The 19,010-nt window shown below is 36.8% G+C and overlaps 1 protein-coding gene and 1 long non-coding RNA gene across 2 annotated transcripts in view; one reads left to right on the top strand and one right to left on the bottom strand.

Annotated features, from left to right (window-relative positions):
• Window positions 1–294: 294 nt before the first annotated feature.
• LOC149576430 (serine carboxypeptidase-like 51) overlaps window positions 295–19,010 on the bottom strand; it is a 33,498-nt gene continuing 14,782 nt past the window's right edge. Inside the window, exons 6-14 of the mRNA XM_089817262.1 lie at window positions 5,756–5,799; window positions 5,584–5,645; window positions 5,295–5,400; window positions 4,518–4,720; window positions 1,878–1,947; window positions 1,293–1,343; window positions 1,144–1,196; window positions 793–922; window positions 295–580 (exon numbers count right to left, since the gene is read on the bottom strand). Coding sequence (XP_089673388.1) covers window positions 512–580; window positions 793–922; window positions 1,144–1,196; window positions 1,293–1,343; window positions 1,878–1,947; window positions 4,518–4,720; window positions 5,295–5,400; window positions 5,584–5,645; window positions 5,756–5,799 — 788 coding nt within the window. The 3' untranslated portion in view covers window positions 295–511. The remainder of the gene's footprint in view (window positions 581–792; window positions 923–1,143; window positions 1,197–1,292; window positions 1,344–1,877; window positions 1,948–4,517; window positions 4,721–5,294; window positions 5,401–5,583; window positions 5,646–5,755; window positions 5,800–19,010) is intronic.
• On the top strand, window positions 440–16,007 carry LOC149576431 (uncharacterized). Its single transcript, XR_016361515.1, has 2 exons — window positions 440–576; window positions 15,093–16,007. It is a non-coding gene; the product is annotated as an uncharacterized LOC149576431 (long non-coding RNA).

Below are 19,010 nucleotides of genomic sequence, written 5' to 3' on the forward strand. Positions count from 1 at the left end.
GGACAATTTTTTTTTTAAAATTTAAGTAAGGAGTGTGTTCCCATGTAACTTTTAAATTAAGAAGAAATGATAGTATGAAATATTTTCCTATTATGATAGAGCAATAATTGCTAGTAATCTCAAAATAAGCTTTGACAAAAAGACACCCCAAAAATAAATAGTAACTACTTATTAAAAAAATAACAAATATTTTCATTATAATTTTTTTTAAAATGACAAATGTCTTCATCATAATTTTTCCTCTTATTTTTATGAACCTAAGTTTTCACTTCAAAACTTAATTTGCAACAAATATTTATTTAAGAAAAGTTGCTTCAAAATAAAATTTTTGCTTTAAATTTTTTAACAAATATGGAAGGGGCTCCTACCAAAATAAGCCTAACAACCACATGGGATGGGCTGCTTTAATATAAAAAACATAGGCCAATATAATTCAGTGACCTAGTCTCTCATAAATGTGAAGTTTAATATTTCCAACACGTAAGGGCAGAGCAGATGCGTTGATACGACGTCACTGTTTCCCCATGCTTATGATCATGTCAACCATTTTCAGCGATAAACATGGCTGATCAACAGGTACCTGACCCACAAATTCAAAAAACGTTTACTTTTGTTAGGAATATTTGTGGATAGAAATTGCATCAGAGATGATTTGATTGATGTCTCCGGTTACAAGTATTTGGTTTCTAGCCCATCCCATTATGATTACAAAACAAGAAAAAATTAATCTATTTACTATACAGCTTCCATGCCCATGTTAACGTAATCCAAACAATATCAGATGTCACTTACAAAGTGCCCTGCCCCGAGAATCCAGAAGAACTGTAGGTTTTTGTATGATTTGACAAACCCATATGTTTGTGAACCATTGCAGTAGAATGCAGTGCGTTTTATGGTATTGAATTCTGCCAATCCCTTCCACCTGAAACCAATAACAATTAACTTTCTGGGGGTTCTAAATCCCTTCTCGTGCAGCTTTTTACTAAAATATCAAATACCATGAATATTCAATCTGAATTTGCACAACTTCTATTATAAGGTCTCAAATTTTAATTTTATTTTGGCGGGGGTCAGAATTTTACCATATATATTTGGTAAAAAATCAAATAACATCAATAATTAACTTGAGCCTTTTATACATACTTCAATCTTTGAACCCAAGCTTCTGTTCCCATAGTTGCGCAGATCAAATCCAACTGTATGTGTCAAACGTTACCAAATCAGAATACTCTCTAGCATGTTTATCAAGTAAGATAAACGTAGAGAGTCATTCTAAGACAGAATGACCTTACCTGACCATTGTAAATTGTTACTTTCTCGCCTCGAGATAGCAATTCATCCACCTGCACATTTCAGATAAAGTAATGCAATTTAAAAGATTTTCATTTAGAAAAAGAGATGGTAAATTGAGAATTCAAAGATACTTTTCAATGCTGTTCTAATAATTAGGGAATAATTAATCTGCTACCGGGTAATACCATTCAATCTAAAGGGAAGAAACAGTTTAAAGACAATATAATTGTGTTTGTGGGATTTCGTAGTTTTATTTTGCTTAGGGGATAATACAAGTAAAAGATATTTTAATCTGCTACTGGGTGATACCCTTCAATCTATACGGAAGAAACAGTATAAGAACAATATAATTGTGTTTGGGATTTCGTAGTTTTATACTACTTCAAGAAACAATCCTTACGGTAAGATTTCCCAAGACCACCCCAGGGACCTATCACCATAAATATGTTTCATGAAGTTAGAGCAACAGTTATTGTGGATAGCTGGCTCTGGTTGGTTTTCCCTGCAAATTGGCTGAAGTATCTGACTTATAAATTCTCAGCTTTAGTTTGAATTTGTTTTGAGCTCGAGGGTTGTGAAATAACCTCATTGACTGTACTCTTCATGAAGTCATTTCCGAGTGCTTCGAAGACAACACCTGCCTGTGCACCCCATCTGGCAAATATTACATTTTGATCAAGGTCAGCTTTTATTAGAATGTAAAATTCAATACATTTTTGTATTCTTTAGTTGAGATAGAAGTCAGGAACTAGTTACAACTTCCTTTAAAACAATCAATATGTATACATATATATTTTTTGATGGAGGGTTCAGAACTGCGAGGCAATCAATATGTATATTTAGTATAAGGAGATTCAGAAAAATAGGAGAAAGTATGAGAAGCATTTGGAAAGGAAGAATTGAAAGATTCATACAGAATAAATGAGGTTGAATGGTAATTGATAGGTACTTGAACACATTTTCAGTTTCATCTTATCTAATTCTTTCTCCATGTTGTATGTGAAGGAGAATTGTGTCTTTTTGACGCATGTTGTTTATCCCTTTCATCATCTATTAAAGTAGTATGGTAAGTTCCAAACATATTATCTTTTATAGCCAGTTCAATAATATTCATTCGTAAGTTGGAAACAAAGTTCAGAGCCCACACGATTGATTGTTATTTATCCTGGTAGATGATTCTTGCACAGCTACTCATAATTGCATACTCACAGTATACACTTGCAGGCTTCTAATTGTTTGTATTTGGTTGTCTATAAGTATAATCTATAATTTCTGAATATAACTGAATTTATAAATTATTGTTTAGAACATAATCTGAATCAGCTTTTCTCCTCTATGCATATCCTTTTCACTGAGGTCTATGTTTAATATTTAATGCCTTACAACCCCTACGCTAGACCCTCTTATGCAAAAATGGGCTTCTCTACGGTATTTCATATGTTGTCAGCATTTGTTCTTGGCACATAATTTCTGTAAAGACCATGATATTTGAATTTTAGGGGAAGAGGATAGGAGCAATTTTCCTCAACATGAATCCAATTAGAACTTGTGTGTTCTCAGCTAGAGTCTTAGCTCATGTATCTATTACCTTGGTTTGAAAGTGTGTAGTGTTTGACTAGCTTATCCTTTAGTAATCTGAAGATGATCTAATGTGGAAAGAACAGAACAATATTAATGTGACAATGAAAATCAAGAGTGCAAGTTAAGGTTTCTAATCAATGGTGTTAAAAGGACTTAAACATCCAAAGATAGAAATCTAGAGCTTAATCTTGATGTGCAACTAGGAAGCAAAATAAACTAACAACAGAAGCAAATTCAAATAAGCAGGCCCCAAATGAACTAGTGCATACAAAACCATGCACAACAAAATAATCCTGTGAAAGGAGGCTACTACTCTAAAAAGAGAACCAGAGGTAGAAACAAGAGAAGACAATTGAAAGAAAGATATAATCTATCCCACATCAAATTCTGGAACAGGGATGGCATTTTGTTGATTACTACAAAAGGGCCAACAGAGAATCGAATGATTGGTGAGAAGATTGATCTGGGCTATGTGGGCTCAACCTAGCAATCTTGGGAAGGAGCAGGATCCTAAAACTTACACCCCTCCTAAAATCTATGGCCGATGATTCTCCAGATAAAGAAGAAGAATGAGAATAAGTTGTTGTTTCTGTACAATGGGATGTGAATGGCAAAGAGCAGTTGATTTCCTACATAAAGAGGGAGAGTAAAATCTGAAGTCCAAACCAATCACAGTGAGGCACACTGTCAGTTGCAGCACCGATGCTTGATATTGTGCATCTTATAGGCACTTGACTCCCCAATGGCTGAAACAGGAAAAAAACATGGAAACAGTTGTTTCCCAAAGCTGAAGGTTCAAACACCTCCATTGTAGAGAGAAGAATGGTATATTATCATTTTTCTTTCTAGTTGAGGCACAGACCAGCAAATTTGGTCCACAAAAATGAAATCCATCTACAACCAACTAAATAATATGAACAAGCAACTCATTATGATTGAAGACATATATCAGAGTTTCTATAGAATGTTTGTAGTCAAATACACTGAAATATGCATTCAATACATATGAAACTTCTTAAATGTGTAGACGATAATACATCTATTTTTTGTTGGGAATAAATCAATGAATCACATTGCAGGTTGACAAGAAAATCAACTCGGAAACATTTAATTAATTAGGAATTTAATGTTCCAAGTAAATTACTTGCATTTATTAGTGTAACATTTTATGCCAATAAGTTGTAGCACATGTCAAATAGGCTGGAATGAATGGGAAGGGAAATGCATGGATTTCAAGCTGTAACCATTGTATACTAAAATATGATAATACTTTATCCTCTATATATTTGACATTTATCTTATGTTTATTGTTCAGAGCTTCAGAGATGTAAAAGGTTATATAGGTAGTTCTACATTTTAAAATAAAATCTGAATCACATTAGCTATGATTTGGAGATTACCTGAGAGTTAAATGAAATCAACAATATCCATGTCTGAGAAATAAAATTGACTTATAAAGACAGATCAATGCTATATGATGTGTTAAACCATGTACCATTGAGAGTATCGTGGACTTTATTTGTACTAGTTCAGAAAACAGATATTGAACCAAGCAATGTTCTTAAATACTGAGACAATGATATTTTCTGTTATGTGGAAGTTAAACTCATATTTTTTTTTCATATCCATGAAAGCATTCTTACTTTATACTTGCTGGGATGATCTTCAGTTTTTTACGGATCACTCCATTCATAAACACTTGTAGGTTGAAATTTGATTCATCTTTTTCTTTATTCATTTTGGAGTTCAGATATTGCAGGTAATGTCTAGGAGTCCCACTCTCTAAGGTGACTACTGCTGATGAAACAGGATCATCCCTTGAATCAAGGAGAAAATTGTAGAAATCCTGTCAAACACACACAATTTACTGTTACAAAATAAAAAATATATTTCAGGCAACAATCTACAACACAACAGTATGTTGTAAGCCTCTCCTCTGAGAGGTCTTGGGTCAGAGTCTGCTCAAGGTTAACAAATACTAATAATTAATCTCAGCTTTGGCCCATTACCCATCAATATATATATATATATATATATATATATATATATATATCATGACAGAATTTTCTTGATATGAGTAAGCAAAGATATATAAATCTTGACAGAATTTTCTTGATATATCATCACACAATTAAAATGTTATCAATATTTATCCTAAGTGATTCATGTAGCCACGAATTTGAATGAGCATATTCAAAATTCAACCAAAAATTCCTGCCGATCAATGTGATATAAAACACACACAGCTTGAAACCTAGACAGTATTTTCAGACACTAGAAAAAGTATTTTTGATCAAGGTCAGCAGAGGCCATTTTGCCTCTCTCTCCAGATTGAATTCCCTATTTAAGCATTTCCTGTAGCATGCGTTAGTATTTTATTTTTTCTCTTCACATTTTCTGGGACTTGACAACATACATACCACACTATTACTATTAGAGCTAATTATATACTGCAGTCTGGACCAAGAGTCTAGTGCTTGCAGATATTCTCCCTTTGCTACCTGGTCCTGAATTTCCAGAGCAACACTGTAGGCAAGGAAGACACCACTTATAAATTAAATCCAAGTATGGTAACAAAAATGGGTCAAGTCTGTAATTTCAGCATAATGAAATTCGTTTCCAATGAGTTGTAGATCTAGGGAAAAGTATTTACCTTGAATACATTTGAGAGAAGAAAATTAAAGATGAAAAATGGATTGGAAACTGTACCTCTGGGCCTTATCAATATCTTCCAGTCGTGATAGAACTTTAAGTAGAGGTCCCCATGAAAGCTATTAATTGTAGAAACCTAATTAGAAAACTTGTCTCTTTGATGAGAGGTAGATTAAATATTTGGGATTTCCCAATGTACAGGGAGAAAAGAATAGTTTCACAAGCTTACGACATAATCTACAGGTGAAATCCAGCTATCACCTAAAGCGACTCCTGCAATCAAGATGAAAGATAAATGAGTTCCAAAAGGAAACAGTTTCCATAGAAGTTGTTAGAAAATTACACTAAAAGTTTGTACTTAAATGACTAAACTCATTATAGATTTGAAGTCTGATTTTATGTGAATACTTGCACTTCTACAGGTGCACATAAGCATATTTTGAATTATACATAAGTTTTTGTTGGCCTTATTTTCATGTGCTAACAAAGAAACACGTACTTTGACTAGTTTCTTTTACATTTTGTGTCTTATGAGGTAGACTATCTATTCTGACTGATCTGATTGCACAATTATGAAGGAAAGCAATCTCCACAGTGCTAACCAATCAGACCTCTAGCCTCCATGTGTATATATATAAAAAATGAACAAGATATATCTCCTTCAAGGAGACCCAGTGAATATAAGCACCTCAAAATCTAAGGAATAGATATACTCTTGCAAATGTAGAGTATCACACAGGAAGAACCATCAATTTCTTTGAGTGCTGGCCTTCATATCCAACATCCATTTTTCTCTATGAAATCATTGAGGAGCTATAAGTTTTTCATGCCACAGTGCAGCTTACACCTTAATAATTAATGATTGCTAAAATATTTCAGGGAGATATTATTTTTACACAGTGCATGTCCTTCAGAACTCTTTGCCAAGAAATGTTTTCCCCTTTGCATGCACCACTCACATAAAGAGAAGAACAGTAGTTTACCCTTTCTTATCACTTAGGATTGAGGACTTAATTTCAACAATTGGTTCGACAAAGGGAAGTATCTCCAAAGATATATTTTGTACTTCAGCGTTGGTCTTAATATGAAACAAAGGTCATGAATAATTCTTTTCAAAACAAGAAAAGCCAGAAAATACACACATCTCAAGCAATGTAGTGCTTATGTTGTGTCCAAACAAGACAAAAGAACACTGAAATTTATCCAATTTGTCATCGTCAACCTATCTAACTAATTGCAAAATCAACATGGAGTTGAAATAGTGCCACATTGCACAACAGATGTACAGCACAGTCATTTCGCATTACGAAGTTTGTGAGGGAAATCAATATAGTTTGAAGGTAAATTGTATAGATTTCCATTTAACTGAAAATGTTTTCCTTCTTTCTTGTTATTATATATTAGGGACATCCATAAACTGATCAATTAAAAACAAACATTCTCGAGTGAATTTCATGACTCAGTCTGATTCCTTACCATGCTAACCTTGCAAACCTGGAAGACCAGCTCTCCAGATATTGTGAAGATCAAAGATAAAGATATGCTTATATGCATTAACCAATAAGAGTGTCAAGGAATTCTACGATTTCTATTTATGAACCTTGAAATAATCTTAAATGCTCACTCATCTTAACATATGCTCTAAATGGAGCTACTGGGTTCTTAGTTCCTGTCTCCAAATTTTTAACCATTTGAAACTATTGTAATAGTATAGCCACTTAATTTCAGCCCTTCTGCAGAGTTTGTAAACTCATGCTTGAGATCATAAGCTATAGTACATATCAAACAGGATTCATGTAAGGAATAGATAGGTTTTGTTAAGGCCTCAACTCGTGTTAAAATCTAGTTGTCATAGGGATTAGTTTCACATGAGTTTAATTCTTTGAAGGTAAACAATTACTATCATCTACAATATCATTGCTCACAATAAAAAGGTAATCAACTGCAACGACAGAGACATTCACTCAATAGTCGATAAGTACTTGGACAAGTACATAGGACACGTGCAATATTAGGATGGATTGCAGGTTCAAAATGGTTGTAGATCTGTTGCTTTTTTTGAGAAAAAGTGGGGAGGGGGATTTAATTTATTTTTTCACATTTCAAAAGGAGCAAGTGTTTCCATGATGGGTTAGGGGGAGGATGGAGGTGTTGTGAGGTTTTCACACCATTGCCCCAATGAAAATGGGGACACCTCTTTTTGTTTTCTCAGTAGGTTTAGGCAGTCTTAGGGAATCTAGGTAGCAGCAATTTTCAGGTCTTTCCCTTGATTGAGGATTGATGCAATGCGTTAAGAGGAGCTGTCACGATTTGGCTAAGGAAGGTTTTGAAAGGTTTTAAGGTTCGAGTCTCTAATGGAAATTTCTACAATATCAGTCCCAAACCCTCAAATTTCAGACCCTTACGCATGACTTGCATTTTTCCTTGGGTGTTGATAAGATAAGATAATAATATTAATGTCCAACAAAAGACCACAAAGGGTCTACTGGGACTGAGAGCTACAACTAAAAGGCTAACAACAACAAGAGCACCAAACAGTGTCTGAGAAAAGCGAAACAAGAAACAAGAGAGGAGAAAGAGAGAGAGGCCCAAACAAAGACTAGGAGTCTTTCCGTGGCAAATATAAGGCAGTCACAAAAGGATAAGACTGTGAGTAGGTAGGAGCCTTAGACTGTTTCAATGAACTCGTAGAAGAATGTCGCTGATGTAGAAAACCACTACGGGGCCTGATAGATCTAAAATGACTAGTAGAGCTGAAAGAACTAGACGACCTTTTCACACCACATAGAGGAGATAAGGGTGTGAAAAAGGCAGTAATGAGCTGATCAGAAGTACGCTAGTGAGGAAGTAGAGACTGCAAAGTGCTAGCACGGAGCAAAGTGACCTCTTGAAGATAAAGAGCAAGACATCGCTGGTCACAATAATGGAAGAGGGTTGAGAGAGAACAACAATCGTGAAACAAACAATGATATCTCCCTCTGATCTCATAATATATAGGGCATCAGAAGATAAAGTGAGTCTCTGTCTCAATCTCGTCAAGAGTACACAATTTACAAATACGTTCCTCTGTCAATATGATGATCAGTCTAAGCTCGAAGAAGATGAGAACCAACTCTGAATGACCCCAGAGAGATACACAGGGCATGAGACCATTGCCGAGAAAGATAACTAGAATGAACAATGATCCCATCTCTAATCTCCAGAAAATGCTCCGCATAGAAGGTCATCCTTGGGCATAAACCACCATGGGGGTTGGTCCAGGTAGTAGTAATGTACTGTCTATAAATATCAAGTTTGACATGCTCATTCAACTCATGCCGAGATGGGAGGAGGTGAGTAGGAGCATTCAAAGAGAACTAATAAGGAGGAAGACGATCAATATCAATACCAATCGAGCTGAGCAAAGAGGATGCTTGAGCATGCTAGCAACGAGCCCAAGAACTACTATTAGAACTCGCAATAGAAACAGAAGAGCAATAAGCCAAATAGGAGTATCTATCACATTCACCAGCAAAATCTGCAAAACCATGAAGGCAATGAAGGAACCAAACCAAATAAAAAATGGCCACAAGATTGAAAGGATGAACCCCAAACTCGGCAAAAATAATACTATGAGGAGTGAACTTGTGACATTTGATGATGCGCCGAAGAAGCAAGGTCTAAACCCTCTCGATCGATGCCCAATCCGAACCAAGAAGAGAAGGTCCCCAAATCACAGAACCATAAAGAAGAGTCGGCCGAACAAGGGAATCTAAGAGGGATAGCTCGGAAGAGGTCTCTTGATAATGGTGTCTGAAACACTTTTTCTCAAGCATAGCAAGAGAACCCATACCCTTACTAACTCTACACTGAATAGCAGGCTTCAAGCTGAAATGGGGCCTAGAAAACTTCACTCCAAGATACATATAAGTCGAAGTAATCTCAATCTCATGTCCTTGAAAATAGAAGTGAAGATGAGATGCCTTGAGGCAATTAAAAACCATAACACGAGTCTTACTTAGGTTAATTGTAAGCTGTCTTTGAACACAAAAAGAAGCCAAACCATCAAGGAATCTCTGTAAACTCTTTGGAGAAGAAGCAAGAAGAATCACATCATCTGCAAAAAGAATGGAGATCAAGACCTGATGTAAGTAGCAATCGTCTCTCTCGAGAGGATTTCAAAAGGAAATCCTCAAGCTCATCAATGTACAAACCGAATAAAGTGGGGGAGAGAGGACATCCGTGCTTAACACCAAGGGTGCTATGGATCGGAGCAAAGAAACCATCAGGAGTTCTAAATCTACCCACCACAATCTCATATAATCTCATAATGGCAGTAAGTAGTAGCTTAGAAATCCCAATCTCCCGAAGCCTCTGAAATAAAGCCATTCTAGGAACATAATCAAAAGCCTTGCGAAAATCAACAAAGTAGGAGTACACTTTCTCCAATCTGTGTCTAGCCTCCTCAATAATAGCACACAAAGTAAAATCATGATCCATTGTCTGATAATCAGCACAGAAACCAACCTGACCTCTGGCTTTGCAATATTTCCTGTCCAACTCTCTAGATAATATAGCACTAAGGGTTGTGGCATACAGTTTGGCAAATTATCATAATGGTCCTATAATTCCCAGGATTAGAAACAGAGCTGGTCTTATGAATTGGGTAAATCAGGTTCCTGGACCAGGAACCGGAAACCCAATGCAGATCACCTTATTAAAGAGAATAGATAGATAGGGGCGTAGAATGGAAGCACCAAACTTGAAGAGTTCAGCTTGGAACCCCTCCTCATCCGCTGCTCTACTACATCTCATAGATCTAATGGCCTCGTAAATATGAGAAGGGGTGAATAGGTGGGAGAAGGGAGGCAGAAAGGGATGAATAGAAGGCTGCCCAGGAATATCATAAAGAGATGTGTTGTGAGAGGTTAGGGAGCGAAAGTCAAGGGTAGAAGGAGTACAACAAGGAAAAAGGGTGCACCAGAACAAGTGGGAATTACGAAATGACAAGGAGCAAAAGGATTTACACTGGGAGGAAGTGAAGGAATGCTTCTTGCAGCGAAGAAGATGAAGATTTGAAAACCGAAGGTGAGTGAGGTAAGGGGAGTGAGTCTCAAAAGCGACATGCAAAGTGCGATGGAAGGCTTTACAATCATCATCAAACTATTGGTTTATAGGGCAAGTGTTATGACATTTGCCACAAAGGGAGGAAGACAGATGTTGAGGTATGGAAAGGATAGTGGACTTCCAAATAGCTGAATTAAGCATCTCAAACATGGAGGAGGCCTCACAAGAATCAGTAAAGTCATCTAGACTAAGGACTTTGGAAAGATGGAAGGAAAACAACTCGCTGTCACCGTCAATAAAACACAAGCGAGCGGGGGGTCGGGTAGTGGAAGAGACGAGATGAGGTGGTAGAAGGGTAGGTGAGGAATGCTGAGAAACACGAATACGAATACTAAGAAGAGCATTGTCAGCAAGAGGGAGGCACAGGATGGTGAAACCGTGAATGAAGGAGATGAAGGAGGGAGATGTGAGAGCATAGTCAACAACACTAGCACCCCCACAATGAGGCCAGCAGGTAAAGATCTCAGAACCAGAAAAGCAGGAGAGACCATTCAAGATCATTAGACCAGATGACTCACAAAGCTGCAAAAGATGATGACCATAGCAAGAGATTGGTCCAAGAGCATCCTCAGAAACACGCAGAAGTCCCATAGTAGTCAGATCAATCTCAATAGAAGAGATGGAATCAGAGCCATGGTAAAAAATTGGAGTCTAAAGTTCTCTGGTCTTTGCATTGAAATCACCAAGAATGATGAAGTCACCCAAAGTAGCAAACTGAGAAATACTCTCACTGGGGTCAACAAAAGGGTCTCCGTCTTCAATACCATGAATAGCATAATGGGAGGAAACTGGCGGGAAATAACAAACAACAATAAAGAAATCTTTCTGTCAGTGACACGGTCAATACGAACCCACATGAACTTGGCAAACGCATCTGAGTGGACAATAGAAGTACAACTGAAAATGGAATCTTTGATCAAATAAGCAACACCACCAAATCCACGGACCCCACCAGAAGCACACACTTCCTCTCTGCAAAGAGATAACCACTGATATCCTATAAACCTTGGGAGAGGACATACAGGGCTTTCATGGGTCTCAGTGATGACAAGTATATCAGCGGACCCCACCGCATCATGTAAGAGACCAGGTAATGACCATAAAGACCCATTACCATTCCAATAGTTAACAAGAGGAGAGCAAGTGAGAATCTCCCTCTTGTTAGATTCTGACGAGACCGTCATTTGGTCTTAGCTTGTCTCTCTTCCCAACCAGGAGAGGGGAATCCCGAATAACTACCTTGAGATTCCATATGACAACCAATTTACCCGCATGTCTAGCTTCCGCAACAATACCGCAAGCATATTTCAACTTTGTCATTTGAGCCTTTGTAAGATCTTCATCCAGAAAAATCTTAGAAGGGAGAGAAAAAAGCTTCCTCTTAGCCCTAAGGGCACAAAGTTTGTTAGATAAATTAAGAAACCGAATGAAAAGGGTGTCACCGTGACCAATCCAGCAGTTTTCCAGCACAATGTCAGAAATACCAAGCTGATCAATAAGAAAAGAGCATCCAGTAGAGAGAGGATCGGAAATGGGAGGGAGACCACGTACTCGTAGATTTAGGTCACGAGCACACCTCACACATTTATCCTCAATCTTCCCCTGAACAATCTTATCAATCTTCCCCTGAACAATCTTATCAAAATTTGGTAAAGGTGTAGTAACAACTGAGACATTGCAGATAGAAGCCCAAGATTTTACTTTCTGTTATGTTTTCGAGTTGAGAAAAGAGTGCTTTGCTGCCATTTTAGTTTGGTGTATTTTTATTGTATCAAGCCCCTCAAACTATTCTATAATGGATTCTAGATTCGTTCTTAATCCTGCTGTTTCAGAAGTAAAGGTATCAGAAAAATGCTTAATCTGAGAAGTGTTGGATCTTGCAGCATGTTTAAGCTCAGTGATGGCCTCATTTAGAAATTAAATTTTTTTTGTAAGCTCCTGATTATCGAATTCTAGCTTCGAGACTCGATCTAAGAGCCTTTGATAGGTTAAAGGCTATGATGCATCCCCAGTTACAGACACCATTAATTGCAGAAGAATGGAAAGAATACAGATCATAGTCAACGCTCAAACCCTAATTGGTAATAGTAAAATAAGTAGCAGTCAGCTCTCAAATATCAACACCAAACCCTTCTGGCTTTGACTGGAAATCCGTCACCATAACTTTGTGGAACATAGACACATAGGTTGTGCAAAAAGAAAGAAGAAATCATGGCAAAAACTCGTGACTACACCAAACCTAGTAACAAAGACAACCAAACAACGCAAGAGAAAGCGTCATGGGAGACAACAGGTCACAGCTCGTAGGAGACATTAGGTCGCGATTAGAAATGAAACCAAAATCAGTCTGAAAAACAATAGAAGCCAACACCAAACATGCTCACCGAGCACCACCACTGGAAAGATGAAAGACAGAGCCATGAACAACCACGGCTGACCAACAACAAGCAGGCAGGGAAAACCATCAACAAAGAGCAGAGTTGAAGATATTGCAAATTTTCGATGGGATAATATGAAGGAGGCAGATCTGATAGCTTTTGAGACTAAGAATTTTTTGGATGAAATGGCTGAAATGCCCAAGATGGGTTATAGTCCTACCCTCTTGGGCATTATTTCCCAACATAGGCAAAATCCTGCCCCCTCCAATCAAGCCTTCAAAGCATAACATGATGAAAACTTGCAGATTTGGATGGGGTAATGTGGAATAAGGGCAGAGTTAGTGGTTTTGATGAAGTGGCTGAGAATTGCCCAAATGGGTCAGATTCCGACCCTCTTTGGGCATTAATGCCCAAAAAGGCAGATTTCTGCCCCCTCTTTTCATCAAAATCCTTGGGTATCAAGCAAATTGGTTTTTAAACTTGGTTAAATATTGAAAAAAACAACTCAGCATGCTGGCATTTTTGGGGGAAAAGAAAGTTTTTGACTGAGAATTCCCCAAGATGGGTAGGATTCCGAGCCTCTTTGGGGATTAATGCCCAACTTCAGTAAATTTCCACCCTACCTTTTTAACAAATTCCTTGGCCTCAATCAAAAATCATGAAAGAGTTGGTCAAATGAGAAAGAGAATCATTTAACAAGCTAGATTCTTGAATAAAAGTGATTGAGTTTTATAGAGAAATTCCCAAGATGGGTCGGAATTTGATCCTCTTTGAGCATATTTTGGCCCAAACTTTGATGATTTATGCCCCTACCTAGCCAGAAAGAGCTTTGATGCCAAGCAATCAATGTCAATCACTTAGCAAATTTGAGGAAAAAAAGTGACTGAAAGGGCTGGAGTTTCAATAAAAATGGTTGAGTTTTATTAAAAATCCAAGAAGGGTTGGAATCTGACCCACTTTTGGCAATGTCCCCAAACTTAACAAATTTCTGCCGTGCAATCTGATGGAAATTTTGTGATAAATCCAATTCAATGCCAATTTAACGAAACAAAGCAATCAATTGGGTCAATTGATGAAGTTTTTTTTTTTTTTTTTTCAGTTAAAAGACCTTCTTTTGTGAAAATGCCCAAAATTCAGGGAATCCACCCTCTCTTGGGCATTTTTGCTCATCTTTATGAGATTTCCACCCAGCCATCAAAAAAAAAAAATGTAATTCCCTTCTACAAGTTGGCCAATATGAGTGAAATGAATTAAATTTAATTGAATTTTTCTTGGCTGAAAGGCCAAAGTCAGCCTTCTTGGGTAATGTTCCTTTTCAGCTCCAAATCGCATATAAAAGAAGGATAAAGAATTCCATTTTCACACCAAAAACATAGCAGTTTTACCTCTGCTACATGCAGCAAACTGCCCTTCATTTAGCAGCGATTTTAGACAGAAAATCACCTCTGAATTCCAGTGAATTGTCAACGGCTTTCTTCTTAGTTTGCAAGGTGAGATTCTTTAGAGGGCAGTGAATTACTGCATACAGTTGGTGGATTGACATGAGGAGTAGCATATCAACATAAGGGAAGAATAAAAGTCTCTTGAAGGCAATAATTCTCAGATTATTAAGGCAGATTTCTTTCAAGATCTGAGACAAAAGATGGTAAGAAAGACTAAAACCTGGTTATATTGTGTTGTAAAACCCATGCATCCTTCCATATTTTTGCATGATATTATTTCAAAAATTTGCAAGAAGAAAGTTTTGCTTTTATTCCAAACTAAAGAGAATCCATGGTCAAGGAACTTTTATTTTGATTTGATGAAATTTTATTTTGTGAAAGCATTCAGGATTATTTCATCTTTTTTAAGAAAGACTAAAACCTGGTTATATTGTGTTGTAAAACCCATGCATCCTTCCATATTTTCACATGATATTATTTCAAAAATTTGCAAGAGGAAAGTTTAGCTTTTATTCCAAACTAAAGAGAATCCATGGTCAAGGGACTTTTATTTTGATTTGATGAAATTTTATTTTGTGAAAGCATTCAGGATTATTTCATCTTTTCATGAACTTTATACAGATTTCTCTTGTTTTTCAAGGAAAGTAGGGCAAGGACGTGATGATGAGACCAAGCTGAGAAACTTCAAGCTCAAGCTTCAAGAATTCAAGGTGAGAAGGCAGACTCAAATCAATCCTTAGAAGGAAAATTAAAGTTCAAGGCCAAGAGAGATCAAGCTATGTGAAGGAAACATTAACAAGTTTATGAGTGCAACCAAATTCAGATCAAGTCTACAAATTCAAGATGCAAGATTCAAGACCAACTATTGGAAGGTGAGTTTCAGTGAAATCCAGGGATGCACACTGACGTAAAACCCAGGAGTAACAGGTGCGGGGATGTCCCTTGGACAGGCAAGTACCCCCACCGCTGCCCAAGCTTCACCACATCACAGCTGCACCTGTTGCCACACTGCTTGGGTGCTTGGGGACGTCAAGGATATTTGGGCGCTTGGGGACGTCAAGGATACTTGGGTGCTTGGGTACTTGTGTGCTTGGGTGCTTCATCCACTTTGTTAAGAGGAACAAACTTATCTCGAATCAGGTGCTTGTGTGCTTGGGTGCTACATCGACTCTGTTAAGAACAAACTTACCTCTAAGAGAAAGACACGTGTATAAAGAGAACCTAGCAGCACAATGAGATGTAAAGTTAGAGGATTTGTCTCATATTGATGCAGATGAGATTGCAGCAGAAACAGATGTAGGGATGGTTGGTGTTCCTTTTGCAGAACTTGAGCATGAGGAGTCCAGTAGTTCCAATGGCAAGGGCTTTGGCATGGGGAATGATTAGAGGCTTCCCATCACTACATCTTGTTATTTTGACACGATTTTGATATTGATTATGATTCATATCATGCATGATGCTACTCATTGTAATCATCTTTATCATAATGATATAATTGATATTTGGTAGAACCAATATAAATCATATTTGCTGATAATTTGGATTTCTATTTGAATCTGGATTTATGAATGTTACTGTTAGGTATGTACTATGTTACTATATTGAATGTTCAATGGTTTTGGTTCATGTTGCAATTTTGCTATGTGCGAGTATTTCAATTTGGTATGTTATACTGAAACATCATTTCATAGCTAACATTTAATGTTTTATATGTATAGTATACACCCCCCCCGTCTTCATCCCTTCGTTGATGCCAAATTGAGATCCTTTTTTTCCTGTTCTAAGAACTTGTCTCAAGTCCTGATGCCCCCCCGCACCGGTGTTACATTGGTGAATTCAATTCAAGCCATGAGAAAATTCGAGAAGAGGAAGCAATTTGAAAATGTGAACCATCTCAATCATCATCCAGGGGTTCATAGCTTCAAAAGAGCTAATCAAAGTTAGAAGGATTGATAATCAAGATTTTCTTCATGAACAATCACTTTCTAACAATCAAATGAAAAATATTTGCAGTTTTAACAAACGCTTTCTACAAGCCAAAGCTCCATGAACATGTTCTTAAATAGATCTACAAGGATGATGAGGTGGCAATTGGTTATCCTCTTCAATCAAAAAATTTCAATTTCAAGCACAAGCAATCACAACATGCCAAGAGTCCTATTTTCTCATTGATTATAAGAAAATGGGATTTTTTTTTATTGGCCCATGAATTGTTGTGCTAGTGTAATTGGTTCTAAATTTAGAAACCCTAATTAGGATTTGTGGGGTTAAATCTTGGCCCTTGATCTCCAATTGATCTTAGCCCTTCGTTGTAATTGAACATCTATAAAAGGCCAAGGCCTTCTCATTTGTAAAGTTAGTAGTGGCTGAGCTAGAAGGTTGAAAATAGATTAGACGATTAGAGTAGGCTAGCTAAGGGAGAGGCTTCATCATATTGTTGCTATAATGCTATTGAAGTAATTGATGGTTCTCATGGTAAATCACTTAATGTTTCTTTGAAGTGTTGCATGGTTTCCTCAATCGTTTACCTGGAGTAAATTTCTTTTCATGTTGAAGTAGTTTAGTTGAATCATAGTAATGAGAATCGCCATGAAATCGCTGGTTTGGTGATTCGATTCATGCTTCCCAATTTTTTTTGAATTGGTGAATTAGACTAGTGATTTCATGGAATGAATTACATGAATCGCCGATTCATGAGATTTATGCAAAAAATCGCATGAATGACCTTTGTGAATCATGAAAAATCGGTTGTATGGGTAGGGAAAAGAAAAACCACAGGTTTGCAACCAGCAAGAAGGAAGAGCACCAAAGAGATAAAAAATCCATTGATCCTATGATTTCTATATACTTCAGCTACAATTTACATTTTAAGTGTAACATAGTTACATGTGTGATAATTTATCATTTATCATGTTTATGTATGTTAGCTTCTATTTGACGATGTTATAGTGTGTTTGAGTTATATTCAATAAAGGGTGCATGAAATAAGTTTTAAATTGTTAAAATATCTAAATTTCAAGAGTTTTTTAAATTTACCGATTCATGGCCGATTCGATTCCAATTCATGGCCGATTCACGATTTGATTCGGCCTTGCCGATTCCGATTCTTGTCACTTTGAGTTGAATGAAAGATGTTGTGGATGTTTACTTGCTTGACTGGAACAAATCTAGGCCACTAGCCTCTTCCTAATGGTAGGAGTGCCTTGTGTAGTAAGTTGATGAGTAGAAGTGCTTAACTTCAATTAATATTAAATCTTTAGTGTACATCCATTTGATGATATTGAAGAGGAGATATTGATATGGAAACCATTAGAACATTCCTTGGAAGCTTGCACTGGGTGAATGGAGTCACTGATTAAGCTACTTCTAGTAGATTCCAAGTCATCCATGATTCCTTGCATTCATAGTTAGGAGTAGTAGGTGATGCTAGCAAGTTTAAGTTTAAGGTGAATTCGAAGTTTAGATCAAGTTATAGTTTCATTGCATATTTTGAAGCCAAACCTTTAGAAGTGTAAGTTGTTGATATCCATTGAATGAATAGCTTAAATCCCCTAAGTGATTACCAACAAATCACATCATTTCACTGAGGGAATATGCATAGGTAATGGAACCTTGAAGTCATTTCATGATCTTACTTTGCAAGCTTGGATTGAGTGTTTGATGTTTCACTCTGAAAAACATCCAGCATTTGATTTTGCATGTTGTAGTGGAACAAAACTCACATCAATGGGATGGAAAGGGAGAAAAGAAAAGTTTCAAATGGTCTTTTAAAAGGGAGATATAAAAGTTAGTCATAACAAGAAAACCAAATCAAAGGAGTTCCAATGAGACAATCAAATAAAAGGGTGCCATGTTAGAAACAAGTAGATATGGACAGTCTCCTTAGTTTTCTTTGTCAAATTTTAAAAAGGAAAATGTTTGAAAAACTCAAGGCAATTCAATGGAGAAGATTGTGGATGGCTAATCGAAATGAAATCTCATGCTCAGTTATCAAAGTCACAATGACATCAAGCTACTCAAAATGGACATAGCTCTCAGATAAGTTGGATAATGGAAACAAAACTCTTCTGGATCAGATCACATAGCCTTGTTGAAATTTATAACTCTGAGACGTCTCTATTGATATCTGACATGTACCTTTCACCTAACAAAGACCCCTTGGATCTTCTGACCTACATTACCCTTGCAATGTCCATAGAACAATAAATTTTGGAGGCTTTACTAGCACCCAGATTTGAGAATTTTGAATAGTAGTTCAATTTTCAGGGGGAAATTTAATGTTTGTGAATCAAAAAAAGTGTTAGAAAAACAAAAAGGAAGATCAGAAGGGAATAGTTAGAAACAAGACAGGTGCAATGAGAAAAAATCTACAGAAAAGTGCATCTGCAGCAAGGGTGTGGAAAAGAACAGAACAGAACGGGGAAGACATTGTTGAGCAGAAGCTATGGAGAAGCTGTGGAGCACACAACAGCTTGCAGAAAGTATTGTGATTTTCATGTAAGATTTTTATTGTAAAAGACATATCGATGAAATAGAAAAATATATGTTCTCTATTTAT

This window comes from Cupressus sempervirens, chromosome 1, assembly GCF_028749045.1.
Source record: "Cupressus sempervirens isolate cs-2001-9-10 chromosome 1, ASM2874904v1, whole genome shotgun sequence".
Taxonomy (NCBI): domain Eukaryota; kingdom Viridiplantae; phylum Streptophyta; class Pinopsida; order Cupressales; family Cupressaceae; genus Cupressus; species Cupressus sempervirens.